The 19,030-nt window shown below is 45.4% G+C and overlaps 1 protein-coding gene across 11 annotated transcripts in view; it reads right to left on the reverse strand.

The window, feature by feature from the left end:
* Window positions 1-1,035: 1,035 nt before the first annotated feature.
* Window positions 1,036-19,030, reverse strand: part of MISP3 (MISP family member 3) — a 33,319-nt gene continuing 15,324 nt past the window's right edge. For 10 of the 11 annotated variants that reach the window (XM_040415086.1, XM_040415083.1, XM_040415085.1 and 7 more), the window contains 3 exons: window positions 12,851-13,414; window positions 6,390-6,463; window positions 1,036-1,368 (listed from right to left, as the gene is read on the reverse strand). In XM_040415086.1, coding sequence (XP_040271020.1) covers window positions 1,279-1,368; window positions 6,390-6,463; window positions 12,851-13,414 — 728 coding nt within the window. In that variant the 3' untranslated portion in view covers window positions 1,036-1,278. Of the gene's footprint in view, window positions 1,369-5,276; window positions 5,306-6,389; window positions 6,464-12,850; window positions 13,415-19,030 lie in introns of all 11 variants that reach the window. The other variant, XM_040415082.1, reaches the window with a different exon arrangement.

Raw genomic sequence — 19,030 nt, forward strand, 5'->3', positions numbered from 1 at the left:
CCATTGTAAGAACTAACTTCCAGCACCCATATCACCCATTGTAAGAACTATCTTCCAGCACCCATATCACCTATTGTTAAAACTTACTCACACCCTCATTCAGTCAGCTGAATGAATGCAAACAGTCCACCATGATGGATCCATGCCTTGGCCTTTCTTTGGTCAAGGAATTTCAATAAAAATTGTTTATTGTTCCGACAGAGCAGACAATTATCTGGAGGGGCCGCTCCTTCCTGATGCCTGCTCATCAGTGGAGGAAAGAGTTGTATTTACCTCCACTGCCTTATGGAATGTGCAGTATTTTGTCCCACGATGAGCCTTTTTTTCTTCCAGTGAGTCGCCAAGATTATGTAGCTCCACTGAACCACAATGATCTCCAAATCAAGAATACCTGAGCCAGTGGTGGATCTTATCAAGAAGACTGACCTTCCAGAGTTACTCCAAGGGCAGAAAGTCTCAAAGCATCTCAGTAGAGCATCCAAGAAACTGAACCTTCTCCAGTGCTCAAGACTCCACAGTAAGGAAGAAAGGCTTTTATAGGAGAGTAGTAAGGTGGACACCATTACTGGGCAAAAGTAGCATCAATACTCCTCCATAATATGAATACCATGCCAGTGCTTTTAGTGTGATGTTGTTGTGATTCTTTGCCATCTCAGGACCTGGACAACTAACCATCTAGGAACCATGAGTTCTGCTTTCTACCAGAAAATCATGGAGAATATCCAGTTATTTGTCCTTAAGTGGACTCTGTGGGTGGATTGTACGAGCGTGGTTCAACACACAAAATTCAAGAAAAGTAGTGATCTGAACCCCATGGAGATGCTGTAGACCTCATGCCCATGTAAAGCAGGCAACTACTTGATTTTGATGGACCCTGTGTAATGTTTAATTCCCCCTGTGGGGCACTGTAGGAAAACTGAACTCTTACTGCCAGGTTTCTTCACAAATTACAGCTCTGGAGGTCCCAGCAATGTCTAACAAGTATGCATGGTCCTGTATACAGTATTTCCTGTTACCTAGAACATATGCAGAACATTGAAATTTTTCTGTCATTTATTACAAATAATTTTTTACAGGTTACAAAAGCTTGATTGGCAGATTAGATACTGATCATGTGATGCAGGAGGCACAGTCAGTTGTTATGGTGACATCTGAAGCACTAAAATGGGAGTTGAGGAGGAGGACGGCAGTCTGATATCCCATGTGTAAGAGGAGAGGTAAGGAAGTATCATCCACATATCCCAAGTTTTGTTTACTAAGTCCTCTCCCAACCTCTCCTTATTCATCATCCTTGGGATTGGGGTTTCCAGATTCCCAGCTCTGGATGAGAGCGCTGCGCTGCCGCCGGTTACGTGGACTGTTCAAAACCTGACAGAGGAAACATAAAATACTTATAATGAATATGTCATAATACCCCTCATGAAATAGAACAAATATCTATACTACTAGTGACATCACTAGGCTCTGATACTCAGGGTCTGGTCCCATGGGTCTCGCCAAACCAGGAATATTAATATTATTATGTCACTAAACATCAGGTTCATCATTATTAAAGGGGTTGTGCCACTAAAAAATGTATCCCGCCCAACAGATATTCCCCAAATACCGCCATTTATCAAATCTGCCTTATTCTAAGTTATTAGCCTATCATTGCACCCTGTGGCAAATCAGTTTCTATTTCAGTTGCTGTTGGTTACATCCTGTAGTGGAGCCTTGTAATACGTCCTGCATTACAGGTATGATTGGACATGTCAAACCAGGAAGTAGGATTCAAGCATGGGGGATAAGAGAAAACGGCAAATGAGGTAAATTTGAAAAATTTGTAAAAAAAATCCAAGGAGGAATGGGAGCTAGAGAACTTGATGAAAATAAACTTTACAGTGAAAAGTAGTTTATGGCACAACCCCTTCAATGCTAGTATTTACTAGACCAATAGAAACCAGAAACATAATTAGCAAGCCACTAGACACCAGGGATATTATTAATAATTTGGATGAGCGAATCGACTTCGTTTGAATACTGTATGGAGCGATTGCTCCGTACAGTATTAGAATGTATTGGCTCAGATGAGATTTTGCGAGACTTTGGGTAATAACTTCAAAAATTTATATCTACTGTTAAAAACCTTTTCCCGAACTCGATTTCGATTCCAAGTGGTACCTCCAGGGCTGTTAGTAATAACCCAGTAGACACCAGGGATGTTAGTAATAACCCAGTAGACACCAGGGCTGTTAGTAATAACCCAGTAGACACCAGGGATGTTAGTAATAACCCAGTAGACACCAGGGATGTTAGTAATAACTCAGTAGACACCAGGGATATTAGTAATAACCCAGTAGACACCAGGGATATTAGTAATAACTCAGTAGACACCAAGGATGTTAGTAATAACTCAGTATACACCAGGGATGTTAGTAATAACCCAGTAGACACCAGGGATGTTAGTAATAACCCAGTAGACACCAGGGCTGTTAGTAATAACCCAGTAGACACCAGGGATATTAGTAATAACCCAGTAGACACCAGGGATATTAGTAATAACCCAGTAGACCCCAGGGATATTAGTAATAACTCAGTAGACACCAGGGATGTTAGTAATAACTCAGTTTACACCAGGGATGTTAGTAATAACTCAGTATACACCAGGGATGTTAGTAATAACCCAGTAGACACCAGGGATATTAGTAATAACTCAGTAGACACCAGGGATGTTAGTAATAACTCAGTAGACACCAGGGATGTTAATAATAACTCAGTTTACACCAGGGATGTTAGTAATAACTCAGTATACACCAGGGATGTTAGTAATAACCCAGTAGACACCAGGGATGTTAGTAATAACCCAGTAGACACCAGGGATGTTAGTAATAACGCAGTAGACACCAGGGATATTAGTAATAACCCAGTAGACACCAGGGATGTTAGTAATAACTCAGTAGACACCAGGGATATTAGTAATAACCCAGTAGAAACCAGGGATGTTAGTAATAGCGCAGTAGAGACCAGGGCTGTTAGTAATAACTCAGTATACACCAGGGATATTAGTAATAACCCAGTAGACACCAGGGATGTTAGTAATAACCCAGTAGACACCAGGGATGTTAGTAATAACTCAGTTTACACCAGAGATGTTAGTAATAACTCAGTATACACCAGGGATGTTAGTAATAACCCAGTAGACACCAGGGATGTTAGTAATAACCCAGTAGAAACCAGGGATGTTAGTAATAACGCAGTAGAGACCAGGGCTGTTAGTAATAACCCAGTAGACACCAGGGATGTTAGTAATAACCCAGTAGACACCAGGGCTGTTAGTAATAACCCAGTAGACACCAGGGATATTAGTAATAACCCAGTAGACACCAGGGATATTAGTAATAACCCAGTAGACACCAGGGATATTAGTAATAACCCAGTAGACACCAGGGATGTTAGTAATAACCCAGTAGACACCAGGGCTGTTAGTAATAACCCAGTAGACACCAGGGATATTAGTAATAACCCAGTAGACACCAGGGATATTAGTAATAACCCAGTAGACACCAGGGATATTAGTAATAACTCAGTAGACACCAGGGATGTTAGTAATAACTCAGTAGACACCAGGGATGTTAGTAATAACTCAGTTTACACCAGGGATGTTAGTAATAACCCAGTAGACACCAGGGATGTTAGAAATAACCCAGTAGACACCAGGGATATTAGTAATAACCCAGTAGACACCAGGGATGTTAGAAATAACCCAGTAGACACCAGGGATATTAGTAATAACTCAGTAGACACCAGGGATATTAGTAATAACCCAGTAGACACAAGGGATATTAGTAATAACCCAGTAAACACCAGGGATATTAGTAATAACCCAGTAGACACCAGGGATGTTAGTAATAACTCAGTAGACACCAGGGATATTAGTAATAACCCAGTAGACACCAGGGATGTTAGTAATAACTCAGTAGACACCAGGGATATTAGTAATAACCCAGTAGACACCAGGGATATTAGTAATAACTCAGTAGACACCAGGGATGTTAGTAATAACTCAGTATACACCAGGGATATTAGTAATAGCCCAGTAGACACCAGGGATGTTAGTAATAACCCAGTAGACACCGGGGATGTTAGTAATAACTCAGTTTACACCAGAGATGTTAGTAATAACTCAGTATACACCAGGGATGTTAGTAATAACCCAGTAGACACCAGGGATGTTAGTAATAACCCAGTAGACACCAGGGCTGTTAGTAATAACCCAGTAGACACCAGGGATATTAGTAATAACCCAGTAGACACCAGGAATATTAGTAATAACCCAGTAGACACCAGGAATATTAGTAATAACCCAGTAGACACCAGGAATATTAGTAATAACTCAGTAGACACCAGGGATGTTAGTAATAACTCAGTTTACACCAGGGATGTTAGTAATAACTCAGTTTACACCAGGGATGTTAGTAATAACTCAGTAGACACCAGGGATATTAGTAATAACCCAGTAGACACCAGGGATATTAGTAATAACCCAGTAGACACCAGGGATATTAGTAATAACCCAGTAGACACCAGGGATATTAGTAATAACTCAGTAGACACCAGGGATGTTAGTAATAACTCAGTTTACACCAGGGATATTAGTAATAACTCAGTAGACACCAGGGATGTTAGGAATAACTCAGTATACACCAGTGATGTTAGTAATAACTCAGTTTACACCAGGGATGTTAGTAATAACCCAGTAGACACCAGGGATGTTAGTAATAACCCAGTAGACACCAGGGATATTAGTAATAACCCAGTAGACACCAGGGATATTAGTAATAACCCAGTAGACACCAGGGATGTTAGTAATAACCCAGTAGACACCAGGGATGTTAGTAAAAACCCAGTAGACACCAGGGATGTTAGTAATAACCCAGTAGACACCAGGGACATTAGTAATAACCCAGTAGACACCAGGGATATTAGTAATAACCCAGTAGACACCAGGGATATTAGTAATAACCCAGTAGACACCAGGGATATTAGTAATAACCCAGTAGACACCAGGGATATTAGTAATAACCCAGTGGACACCAGGGATATTAGTAATAACCCAGTAGACACCAGGGATATTAGTAATAACCCAGTAGACACCAGGGATATTAGTAATAACCCAGTAGACACCAGGGATATTAGTAATAATTCAGTAGACACCAGGGATATTAGTAATAATTCAGTAGACACCAGGGATATTAGTAATAATTCAGTAGACACTGGGGATATTAATAATAACTCACCCGATTCCAGGGATATCAGTAATAAATCACTAGACAACAGGGATAATAGTAATAACTCAGTATACACCAGGGATGTTAGTAATAATTCAGTAGACACAAAGAATTTTATAAATGACCGCCAAACAAAAGGGATTCTAACAACCTTCTACTCAGTGGATTTATTAGTAATGCTCTAGTCGCTAGGGATATTATTAATAGCCCATTAGATACTAGGGAGATTTATAATAACCCAGTAGACACCAGGGGTACTATTAGTAACCCACTAGACCTGAAGGGTATTATTCAGTAACCTGCTACACTACAACAATATTCAGTTATGACCCGAAACACACCGTGGATGTTGCTTATTAGCTCACTAGACGCCAGGGCTGTTTTTACTAAACCAGTAAAGATCTAGAGACCCATCAAAGATCTCACCAGGAACCACTTCACCAAAGATATAATTTGTTCGAGGTGTTGGCTCATCTCACACATTGGTGGCATATCGGTAGGATATGTCGCCAATGTCAGATAGGTGTGGGTCCCACCTCAAGCATGGTCACCCTCCATTCACTTCTATGGGACTGCCAAAAATAGCCAAACGCCTGCTCGATTATTTCCAGAAATCCCTTGGAGATGAACTGAGAAGTGGCCACGCTTGTGCTGTGCTCCTCCATTCACTTCTATAGGGGTGCTTAAAAATAGCCAAACGTCGGCTCGGCTATTTCCAGAAATCCCGTAGAGGTGAATGGAGAGGTGGCCACGCTTGTGCTGTGCTCCTCCATTCACTTAGCCACGATATGTCACCAATGTGTGAGATGGGCAACCTCTTTAAGCCACTAGACTACCAGCCATATGATTAAATCCCTGGCGTTGGAACCGCTGGATCAGTCTTTAATGCACAATGGGTCACAAGAAGAGAGACAACATCCTTGACATCCTCTGAATTTTATATAGAGTACAAAGGCCAACCATAGAGATTCAATACAATGCATGAGATGAGAAGCATGGTATACCAAGGGGCTTGCCTTAGAGGGTAACACAATGTACTGGGCCCAGGCCTCTGATATTTTAAGACCCTAAGAATGGCTCTTCTGCCCCATCATATGTCTACATTGCCCTGGCCTCCATTACCTGCTGTTGTCCATTCATTTCAGCCTCTTTGTTCGGCGGCCAGTTAACCTCTAGCCTCCTCCAGTTTGGACGCTCTGAAACAGAGAACATGGGTCATGCAGTTGAGTCAGTAACCTGTACAATAACATCCCCTCCTCCCTGGTTGCACAACTAAATTCAGCAAACACTCCACCTAATATTAAACTGTATGCACCCTTCACTGTGATGGCAATTTCTTGCTGCAAATTATACAAAAATCAGTATTTTATGGGGTCCTGATCTTGGATTATGATTCATTTGAGGAAAGTGTCACATTCAAACCACCCAGAACGATTGTCACTGATTATCCCAAACTCATCCCTGACTGCCGAGGAAGACAATCTATAGTAATGGCCGGACTGGGGGGCGGCAGCCTTTAGGGCAGGCTATCATGACGGGGGGTTGGTTTAAGGGAGACCGACGAGGGTGGTGATTGGGTAATTCAAGTTAAGGGAAGGGAATTAGGGGGTTAAATAGCTGTAGTTGGAGAAGAAAGGAGCCATTTTGCTTGAAAACGTGAGGGGATAGCAGCGTTGTTACAAGGCACTTCCTGTGATGGAGCTGGAGGCAATGTCAGGAGAGCTGAGGGCGGCAGCAGCGGTACGTGGAGACGGCTGGCTGCAGGAGCAGATCCAACTGTTGCTAAGGGGGAGGCTGAGGCATCTACCTCGGATCGGCCACCTTCATTACGGCTGTGGCGGGCCCGCCCGCCCCCGCGCGCCTCAGTCCAGAGTTGTCCCAGCCTCAGGCTCAGCGCCGCAGACGGAGCTCTTCGCGCCTGCAGCCCGCGCGCCCAGGCGTGGAAGGAATCCGGGCAGTAGGAGGAGCCCACACGCAGGCCATGTCAGGTCTTCCAGCGGAGAGGCCGGCAGGGGATCAGGAGGAGGAACGGTGGGCCCCCTCCAGGAATGTGGTGAGGAAGGGACCCCTCGTCGCGACCAATATGATGGAGGGAACGGGGCTGTGGCAGGCCACGTGGCAGGAGGCAGCAGGCCCTCAGCTTCTTTACAGCAGGAGATGGCGGGCTCCGCCTCCTCTGAGGCAGTGAGTGAAGACCCGGGTTTCCACGTCCCTGGTTGTATCCCAGCCAGGGGACATCCATTACATTTCGCTTCGCCTGGATCAGCGCCGAGGACCGGACATCAGGAGGCAGGATCTACGGCTGATGGGGTCACAGCACCCAGGCAGTCAGGTGAGATGCTTTGGGGACCTTTAGTTCAGTTGGTGGCTAGTTTGACTAGTGGGGGGGTTGAGTAGAAGATTAGGGCAGTTGCTGGGGGGTTTAGCGGGATTGTTGGCGAATTGGAGCATAGGGGGGGGGGGCCACCCCATTACCAGCGTTGGGAGTAGGGGGAAGCCCTAGTGGGTCCGGGGGTTCAGGGTCCAGGGGACACGGCATCTGTTCAAACGCAGGCGGGGGGGTTTGGTAGAGGAGGGAGCGGTACGGGTAGATGATAAAGCAAAGGGAGAAGTCTATGTTTGTTTTGAAGGTCCGTTGGGGCGCATTTAAAACAGGAGGTGAGGGAGCGGATTTGGAAAGGGGAGTATTTAGATATATCTTCCCTTCTACCCTTGGAAAAGTTCAACCTGGACAGAGCAAGGAAGGATGGAGGGAAGAAAGAAGACAAAAAAAAGCGTAGGCACCGCTTTATACTGCAGACGTTTCTGAATTTGTTACAGGCGTTCGCGATATTAGCAAGCGTGATGGGAGAAAAATCGCCAGAGTGTTGCTCGGCGCTTTTTTGTTATTTAGACGCCATTGGCAAGGCTAACCGGGTATATGGGGGACTAGCATGGCTGCGGTATGATGAGCAGTTTAGACAGCGGAAGGCAGTTCGCCCGAATATTAGATGGGATCACAAAGACATCGCTTTGTGGTCGAACATGACGGCGCCAGTTAGGGCAGGTCAGTCCTTTCGGGGGGAATCAGGAGGCGGGGGGCAATCTGGTTTTGCGGCAGCATCCGCAAAGGGATTGTGCTTTCTATTTAATGAAGGGGGGTGCAAATTTGGAGCCAAGTGCAAGTTCAAACACCAGTGGTCCACTTGTGGTGGGTCCCATGGAGCCACGTGGTGCTTCAAGGGAGGCAGGCAGAGAAGCGGCGACGGTAATAGCAAAGGGGGAGACGCTAGTCTGTCTGGAAAGGATGGAACCGTTTTTCAATAGCTACCCCGACGAGAAGGTCGCAGATTTGTTACAGGAAGGGTTTTCGGATTCCGTTTGTTCCATCGGGGGCGGTGTTAGTTAAAAAGAATTTTCGGTCGGCAATGGAACACCAAGGTGTAGTTACGAAAAAATTGGAAATAGAGGTTAAGTTAGGAAGGATGGCTGGCCACTTCTGTGGAACCACCACTGGTGGATTTGTGTTTGTCACCATTGGGGGTGGTTCCAAAAAAGGTTTCACCTTATTCATCATCTGTCTTTTCCGAAGGGATCGTCGGTCAATGATGGTATTGATCCAGCCTTATATTCGGTAGTCGATACCTCATTTAATGCGGCAGTTGAGTGGGTTAAGAAGTTTTGGGAAGGGGTGTTAATGGGGAAAACGGATATTGAGGCAGTGTTCAGGTTATTGACAGTGCATCTGGATAGTTTGCAATTGTTGGGCTGTTTTTGGGACGGGGGTTTTTACGTGGATCGTTGTTTGACGATGGGTTGTTCCTTGTAATGCGCATATTTTGAGACGTTTATCTGATTTCTGGAATAGGCAGTAATGGACTCGTCTGGATGTGAATCTATCATTCACAATTTGGATGATTTCCTGTCTATTTGCCCCCTGGATTTGCGCGTTTGTTCTTTGTTGCTGCATACTCTGGGAGTGCTGTTTGATTCGCTTGGAGTTCCCCTGGCGGCAGAAAAGACGGTGGGACCGACAACGGAATTGAGTTTTCTAGGAATAGTAATTGATTCGGTGCGGATGGAATGCAGGCTCCCCCTGGATAAGCTGGAGGATTTAAAAGGGGAAGTTGCAAGGGCGCGGCTGTTGCGGAAGATTAAGTTGCACGAGCTCCAGTCCTTCTGGGAAAACTTAATTTTTGCATGTCGGATTATGCCCATGGGAAGGATTTTTAGTAGGAGGTTGGCGGGGGCGGGTATAGCGGCACCGCATCATTATATTAGGTTAGGTAGAGAATTGAGGGTGGATTTGCAGGTTTGACGTGCATTTTTGGAGAGTTATAATGGTCGTTCGCTGTTTATGGGGGATGTAGTGGATTCGTTTGATTTCGAGCTTTTTTCCGATGTGGCGGAGGGAGGTGGCTATGGTGTTTACTGCGGGGGTCAGTGGTGTGCGGGTGGTTGGCCTGAGAGCTGGGTAAGGATAGGTTGGGTGAGGAACTTGGCCTTATTGGTACTCTTCCCGATTGTAGTGGCTGTAATGTTGTGGGGGGGAGATTTTCAGAAATAAGAAGGTTCGTTTCCACTGTGACAATTTGGGAGTGGTTCTGGCAATCAATGGGTTGCCGGCCTTGTCACCATTAGTGGTGTGGCTGTTACAGAGGCTGGGGTCGACAACTGTATTGCTGATGCTTTCTCTCGTTCACAGTGGGAGCGTTTCCGGAAGCTTAGCTCCAGAGGCAGAGGAGGTTGGGCTGGGCTGCCCGAGTTGCCTATAGGAACTTCTGGAGGCACTGTAGCGGGGCTAATCCAGTCATCATTGGCGCCCGGTATGTGGGAGACATACTTAAAAGCGGTGTTGGGAAGATTGGAGGTTTAGGTTGGAGGTTGAGAATGATGATTTGGAGATACCTTGTTGTTGTTTATAGGTCACTGTAGGGAGGAGGGTCTCAAAAATGAAAAGTTGGATTTCGGGGTTGGCTTTTGGTTTAAGGCTGAGGAAATTGACGGATGTCACAAAGTCTTTTTTAGTTGTACGGGCGTTGAAAGGTTGGCGTCGTTTGCCGGCGGGGGTAGACGATAGGAGGCCGGCTTTGTTTGCCTTGCTTCTGCGGTTGGGGGAACAGTTGGGCAGGGTTTGTAGTTCGGGGTGGGAGATACGGCTGTTTCGGCTAACTTTTTTGCTGCCGTTTTTGGGGGCATGCGTTTAGGTGAACTGGTCTGTCCGACAGTTATTAGAATAGGGGGGGGGGTTGTTTGGGGACGATGTGGACCTTTTCTCAGATAGAGTGGAGTTTCTCATTAGGAGATCGAAAACGGATATGGAAGGAAGAGTGCGCAGGGTAGTGTTGTTTGGGATCCCGGGTTGCTCAATGTGTCCGGTTCATTGTATGCGGGAGTATGGAGTGGAGGTACGTGGGGAAGTCGCTCCTTTGTTCGTACATGCTGATGGTTCTTTCAGTTTACAGCGGTTTTCAGGAGGTGTCTGGTTCAGTTGGGCATAGGGCAAGCGGGTTACCCTAGTCATTCCTTTAGAATTGGGGCTGCGACGGAGGTGGCTCGGTGGGGGTTGGGAGATAAAGTGATAAAAAGAATCGGGAGATGGGAATCTATTCGGTTTAGGTTATATATCCGTCCGGAGCAGATGTGAAAGCTGGATTATATAAAAAAAAAAAAATAATTGGTATTTATATTTTCTTTGTGAGGGATGGTGTATCTCGAGCAGGGTTGCTTCTTGGTGTGTTTTTTTTTTTTTTTCTCATTGCAGGTTCGGTTCCAGCGTTAGTTTGGATTCATATATCTTCTGGGGAGCCATTCGGGCAGCGGTTCGGCCAGATGGTCAGCAGTTTCCTCGTTCGGTAGCGGTGGTAAGATGGCTGGGTCCTAGGGAAATGGTGTGGGGCGGGGTAATGCCTGAGGTCCACAGGTTCGTCAAACAGGACAGGGCTCCGGACGTGTTGGTCCTGCATGTAGGTGGGAACGATTTAGGGGGCGGCCTTTTCGGGGAATTAGTGAGGGATTTAAAATTTGACTTACTTAGGTTGTGGGCGCTGTTCCCGAGGCTCGTGACTGTGTGTCCAGATATTGTTCCGAGGAAGGTGTGGAGGGGTGTGCGTTCGGTGGAGGGTGGGGTTGGATATGTGGTGTCTGGCCTTACAGGAGGGCATCGAGACTTTTTTACGGGTGTGGAGGGACGAGCTGGCTTAAGAGGTCAAGCCTGTGCGTTCGTGGCGGTGGGAGGTCCTTGAAGTTGGAGAGAGTCTCAGGTGCGGAGGATGGGAGGGCTCCACGGTTGGGGCTGGACTCCAATGGTTGGCGGTCGGTTGTGACTGAATTTTGGGGGGTGCCTCCGAGCTGGCGCTCAACGGCTGGAGGCAAAACGGCTCAACACGGTGCGGTAACTTATTTCGCTTGGGGCTTCAAGGACCTCCACCTTTTTGGATTGATGAGTTATGGTTATGGTATTCAAAGGGTTATTTATATGTATGTTATGTAAATAAATAAAAAATGGCTGCCGATTTAATCCAATACAGTGTCCGTGTCTTATTGGGGTTAGTCAAGTCCGGGTTGTGGGGCTTGGGGGGAGGCATGGGCTAGTTAAGTAGTTGGAGGGGTCAAGCGGAAAGTTACCAATACCTAGATCAAGCACCACAGTACCAAAACATGATCAGTATTAGAGCGCTCCTGCATCTTTTGTGCTTATGTTGGAGATCAACTAAAGCAGGGCATGAGATTTTTTTTATAGGGGGCCAACAGCAATCTCATGTCTATGGTACCTGCCCAATGATCTCCAACCAAGAAGGATCGGACAGGATTGATTTTAGATCTCTAAATGTCCCAGGGCACCTCTGATACCCCCTCCCCCAACTATTGGTAGAATGGAGGCCACCCACAATCAGGTATTGCCATAGTGGCTATTGAATAGTCTGGATGTTGATGGTCCTCCAAAGCTGAGAACTCCTAATAGAGAGGTGTCTCCAGCAGGGAACTCCTCTCTTATTTAAAGAGGACAATAAAAAATAGGGCACAGTTTAGAAGCATGATGTAATGGATGCATATGCACACTAGAATAATTATACTAACCATGCTCCTCCCTCAAATAGGTTATGAATAAAAGCTCTGTGATGTGTACATAAGTTAATATTTGGAGAAGCCTGCCCCACCACGCTACGTGACATCATGCTCCTTAAGACAGGACATCACAAGTTAACTAACCTTCTATAAATAAGTATTATTGATGCTTGTATGGATACTACTACCTACAAGAACATTAAAGGGATTATCCCATCAAGACTTCCGTCTACAATGTCTGCATGCCCTGGGTCCTGCACTGTGAGGGATTATCTTCCTAGCTGCTCTAGCTCAGAACTCCCTATTGGAGCAGTGTTCCTCAACTCCAGTGCTCAGGGTCCACCTGCCGATAATGATTTGAGAGTATCCCACAGAATAAATACCTGTGGTAAGTCCTGATGCACAGACATTAATTACATCACCTGCCCAATATTAAGGAAATCCTGAAAATATGACCGGCAGGTGGGCCCTGAGGACTAGTGTTGAGTAACATTGTATTAGAGCATTTGAAGTTAGACCTTCTTCCATGATCTCACCTGGTTGGTAGAAGCTTTGGGTGTCGGAGTTGATCTCTTGTGTTTTCTGAGTGTTCTCCACAACGCTGTCATCTTTCCCATATATGCTACTTCTCTGCCTCTGGAGTTCCTTCTCTCTCTCCTTCACCTCTTCTATTTCTCTCTCTAGCAGGGAACGTGGACTTGGTGAACGGAGGAGCTGAAAAGGGCTTCCAGGAGGAATAGCAGAGTCAGCAGAGTTGGGCAGAGGAGATCCCGATGAGTTTGTATGGGTGATCTCAGCAGGGATTGATCGTCGGGAATCCTTGGGGGCGGAGCGATGAGAATCAGCAGGGGCTGACCAACGGGAATCAGCAGGGGCGGAGCTAAAGGTATTCCCTGGAGCAGACATTCGGAGCAGAGAGCTGTGCTCTATGATGATAACATTGCTGCCATTGGCTTCGGCATACGAAGGCCCCTTCTTGGTCTCTTTTGCAGGAGCCACATAGTTGTTTGATACTAGGACAGTTGATGGAGGAGCCTCCTGGGGCACTGACTGCTGCTGGGGCTCACTTTGTTTCTTCTTGATGGGAGCATCGGATGGCTCTGTGAAGAATACAGGAAATGATGTGTTAAAGAAACTTTAAGGTTTTTTAAGTCAAGTATCGCTGAATATTACAGAATGTTTTAGATCTGCCTGATGTCCATATTGTATATAGATTTAAGCAGTGCAGATTGGCATTGACCTACCTAGGGAATTCTCGGCTAATTGCTATAAAAAGACAATGAAAATTATCTGATAGGCCGTAGATATAGGTGAGAAGATGAAGTTGGTGAAGTCTGTGATCTTAACCATCACTGATGTCCAGAATGAAGTACAGAGGGTGCACAGTTTGCGGCTTTGGAGCCCAAAGTCATAAAGTCTCTCTACCCGATATATTGAGAGTAGTGCTTTGATAGGTGAGGGTCTGGTTACAGATTCCCCTAAAACATTGTTCTTGCGGTGATGGCAACCAAAAATACACAGACCATAGCTTAATTGCTGGATATATTGGACAAGTTATGTAGGTCTGTGGCAGCTCTAGTAAAGGGCGCAGGATACCACTGGGTGTACACCACCCCTAACACTGAACTGCACTTGTATGGGGCCGTCAGGAGGAACGGCTGTTGTATGTGCAAGGCCAGCTTAAGGATCAGTTCACAGTACGCAGTCAGGCTTATTTGGAACTTTGGCGCCGGTGGCCACGTCCTTTCTGTCCTTTCTACACATGCATGCTCAGCATTAACAAGGGTGTACTTGTATGAGGAGGAACAGCTGTTGTATGTGTAAGGCAAGCTTAAAGAGGACCTCTCACCGCTCCTGACATGCCTGGTTTAATGGCTTCATGCGTTCCCCATGTAATAACAATTCTGGAACATCTATTCTAAGGAATGGCACAACATAGAGCCATAGGAATAGATGTTCCAGAATTGTTATTACATGGGGAACGCATGAAGCTATTAAGCCAGGCATGTCAGGAGCGGTGAAAGGTCCTCTTTAAGCTTGCCTTACACATACAACAGCTGTTCCTCCTCATACAAGTACACCCTTGTTACGCTGAGCATGCATGTGTAGAAAGGACGTGGCCACCGGCGCCAAAGTTCCAAATAAGCCACGTGAGCTAGAACCATAGCAAAGCTTATCTCTATTATCTTCACAACATAGAGATATCAACAAGGCAAAGGTGGAAGAAGTGCCCTGAGCAATCAATCGGATGGAAATGTTTCTGTGTAAAACAGTAGGTGGGAGAGGGGGATGCAGCTGCAGCATCGCGGGTGGAGGGGAACAGCAAGACATAAGATTGTCTCAGAGCAATCGGCACATTTCTGTGGTCTTTGATCTAATACAAAGCTATAGCTATCTAAGGAGATTTGTACATGATGATATGGTGGTCAGCAAGGCAGGAAGAAGTTGTTGGGTAACTTGAGGTACTCCAGCATGGAAAGTACACTGACTACACGGTGGGGAAATGGTGTGATACTTATACTATGTGTATGAAGCTACTGAAATGGAGTTGGACTTAGAGTATACATAAGGCCGGGGTTGTCTTAAGATGATGAAGAGGCAGTGTCATGTAATGTCTACTCTGCAGCATGATATTAATACCCTTATAACGCTACACCCTCAGTTGCAGGCTTCCTTTTACAGTCCTGCCATTATTGTCTTGGGCAGGACAGGTGATAGCGGGCACAATATATTGCAGGAAAGGTCCGTGGGGTAAGGTTTCATCTGCTAGAAGCATACCAATTGTCGGCTGGGACTGGACTCTGTGGACCACCCCTGTGTATAACATAACTGATTTGTTTGGCCGTTATTATCCTGATCCCCCATTAATATGTGTATGGTCGGCTCTGACGGGAGAAAATAATAGGATTGGCATCTAGTAGGCTTCATATAAACAGCGTTATGCCAAGTGGAGGACCAAGGGGTTGGAGCATAACACAGGGATTCTCTCATTGGCATTCCCGGTCAAGGTCCACCCGCTCAGGCTCTGCAGTAGGCCTAACATAAGTCTACCATCTTTGCCTGGAGTGTTCCTTCAACCTCCATGGCTTGTCTGGTGCCTTGAAGAACGAAAAATCTAAGAATTACTCATCAGGTGGCCAGTCGCTGGTCATACATAGCCTCAGGCTGGTGACACACATTAGACGGGCGGATCCCGAGGATTTCTATGGGATCTACCTATAGTCAAATGTGTACGAGCAAGAAGGATCAGACAGGTTGGACGTGTTCTTTATTCCTTGGGGATAAATGGCACAGTTCTGTCTTCTCTCCCTTCTGCTACTGAAATAACATATATCCCTAGGCACCATACACATGTAGCTGGGCCAATGTTATCGGGTTGTTGGCTGAACGATCATTCTCCTCACTGCACCCTCAGTCTGGTCCTCCATCTCACCATATGACATCTTCCCTATGGCCACTTTGCACTCTGTGGCTGGATATCTCTTGGTCGAAGATCTGGCAATTGTGACTCGTAATTTTTTCCAGTAGGTTTATATTCCAGTCCTAATGGGACTAAAACAGAGCGAAACCAGTAGAAAGCTTTTCAATCGGTGTATGATCTCTGGAGATTCCATCTCTGGAATCCCCAGCAATCATTAGAATGGGGGTCCTAAGCCCTGTTCCAGAGGAGATTGAATGGAGGGGTGTTGGCACTTGCCTCTCACCATTCAATGTCTTTGTGACTGATGTAGTCAGGTTCCAACTCCTGCTCTAGAGATCGTTGGGGGGCCTCAATGATCATACATTTATCACCTATTCTGTGGACGACCTCTTTGAATTGCTTGTCCTAACTGGAGGAGCCCTATAAATATGCCTGATCAGATCGTTCACTCACCGGGGTCCATCAAGGCAGAGGGCAAACTTTGAAAACGATTCACAGTCTTCCACAGTAAAATATATTGGGGCCTTTAGTGTGGAACTATCTTATTTTTGGTTATGGATGTTGACTTGTAAGGGAGTCACCTATGGGTGACACTAGAGAAACAGGTTGAGTTGTTTTGCATACTTTTTTTTCCTCAGGGAGCATTGCCAGTAAACTCCCTACACAAGCGATGTCTCCACAAGAAGTTACTCCACTGAAATAGCCTTACTTCCGGTAACATTTCCTTGTCCTAAATCTAAGCTTGTTTCACCCGGTAAGCATCATGGGTTGGGTATCAAGGTATAGTTCTTTAGCAGTATTGTGCACCAGCAGGATCTCTAGATCTATGCCCTCTCTAGATGGCATCCTTTGCAAGGGTGTGCCATCAACTATTCACTACCTTCTAGTCACGATGATGGATGATGACTTTACTGCCTCTATCTTGGCACTAGTTTTGGTTTGCAGAGAGGTACACCCTGTGCCAGGCATCCTGACCATGAAATGTAACGTCTAGTAGTCTCATTATTTTAGAGTATGGCAGGAACAATTATGAGAAGTATATTAATGCCAGGTAAAGAATAAAGGGACTGAGCTTCGAGAAAAGTGGCAAGTATAAAGACACAGGTGCCCAGGGTACATTATAGAGGACACTTCAAGTGAGATTGCAGACTGGTAAAGAATGGGTTAATAAAAAAGGAAAGGTCAAGAGTTAAGATCAGGGTTGGACTGGCACATCAGCAGACAAGGTTCTCCTAAAGTCCTAGGTCTTGCCAGACCCAACAGGGCCCATGAGGGCCATCAGTTTGTTGTGCAATTAATGAAGCATGCCACGGTATAACTGGGTGGCAGGTCTTCAGTCTTATCTTCTGCGGTGGGCTCATGTCTCATATGGGAAATCAGTTTTAGAGGAGTTGTCGGCTTCACCTCTCAGCATGCGTTATCAGGACATATGGACAATGAAGTCCCTCAATCAAGTACTTCCATTATTAGCTAAAAAAGAGATGTCCTGTGTCATGCCTCAATGTAATCAGTCACTGACTGATAGCTGATGAGCTATATCCTATATTATACTCCAGAGCTGCACTCACTATTCTGCTGGTGCAGTCACTGTGTACATACATTACATTACTTATCCTGTACTGAACCTGAGTTACATCCTGTATTATACTCCAGAGCTGCACTCACTATTCTGCTGGTGCAGTCACTGTGTACATACATTACTTATCCTGTACTGATCCTGAGTTCCATCCTGTATTATACTCTAGAGCTGCACTCACTATTCTGCTGGTGGAGTCACTGTGCACATATATCACTTATCCTGTACTGATCCTCAGAACTGCACTCACTATTCTGCTGGTGCAGTCACTGTATACATACATTACTCATCCTGTACTGATCCTGAGTTACATCCTGTATTATACTCCAGAGCTGCCCTCACTATTCTGCTGGTGGAGTCACTGTGTACATACATTACTTATCCTGTACTGATCCTGAGTTACATCCTGTATTATACTCCGGAGCTGCACTCACTATTCTGCTGGTGGAGTCACTGTGTACATACATTACTTATCCTGTACTGATCCTGAGTTCCATCCTGTATTATACACCAGAGCTGCACTCACTATTCTGCTGGTGGAATCACTGTGTACATACATTACTTATCCTGTACTGATCCTGAGTTACATCCTGTATTATACTCCAGAGCTGCACTCACTATTCTGCTGGTGCAGTCACTGTGTACATACATTACATTACTTATCCTGTACTGATTCTGAGTTGCATCCTGTATTATACTCCAGAGCTGCACTCACTATTCTGCTGGTGGAGTCACTGTGTACATACATTACTTATCCTGTACTGATCCTGAGTGCCATCCTGTATTATACTCCAGAGCTGCACTCACTATTCCGTTGGTGGATTCACTGTGTACATACATTACTTATCCTGTACTGATCCTGAGTTACATCCTGTATTATGCTCCAGAGCTGCCCTCACCATTCTCCTGGTGGATTCACTGTGTACATACATTACATTACTCATCCTGTGCTGATCCTGAGTTACATCCTGTATTATACTCCAGAGCTGCACTCACTATTCTACTGGTCCAGTCACTGTGTACATACATTACTTATCCTGTACTGATCCTGAGTTACATCCTGTATTATACTCCAGAGCTGCACTCACTATTCTGCTGGTGCATTCACTGTGTACATACATTACTTATCCTGTACTGATCCTGAGTTACATCCTGTATTATACTCCAGAGCTGTACTCACTATTCTGTTGGTGGAGTCACTGTGCACATACATTACATTACTTATCCTGTACTGATCCTGAGTCACATCCTGTCTTATACTCCAGAGCTGCACTCACTATTCTGCTGGTGGAGTCACTGTGTACATACATGATCCTGAGTTACATCCTGTATTATACTCCAGAGCTGTACTCACTATTCTGTTGGTGGAGTCACTGTGCACATACATTACATTACTTATCCTGTACTGATCCTGAGTCACATCCTGTCTTATACTCCAGAGCTGCCCTCACTATTCTGCTGGTGGAGTCACTGTGTACATACATTACCTATCCTGTACTGATCCTGAGTTACATCCTGTATCATACTCTAGAGCTGCACTCACTATTCTGCTGGTGGAGTCACTGTATACATACATTACATTACTTATCCTGTACTGATCCTGAGTTCCATCTTGTATTATACTCCAGAGCTGCACTCACTATTCTGCTGGTGGAGTCACTGTGCACATACATTACATTACTTATCCTGTACTGATCCTGAGTCACATCCTGTCTTATA

Source organism: Bufo bufo, chromosome 1, assembly GCF_905171765.1.
Source record: "Bufo bufo chromosome 1, aBufBuf1.1, whole genome shotgun sequence".
Taxonomy (NCBI): Eukaryota; Metazoa; Chordata; class Amphibia; order Anura; family Bufonidae; genus Bufo; species Bufo bufo.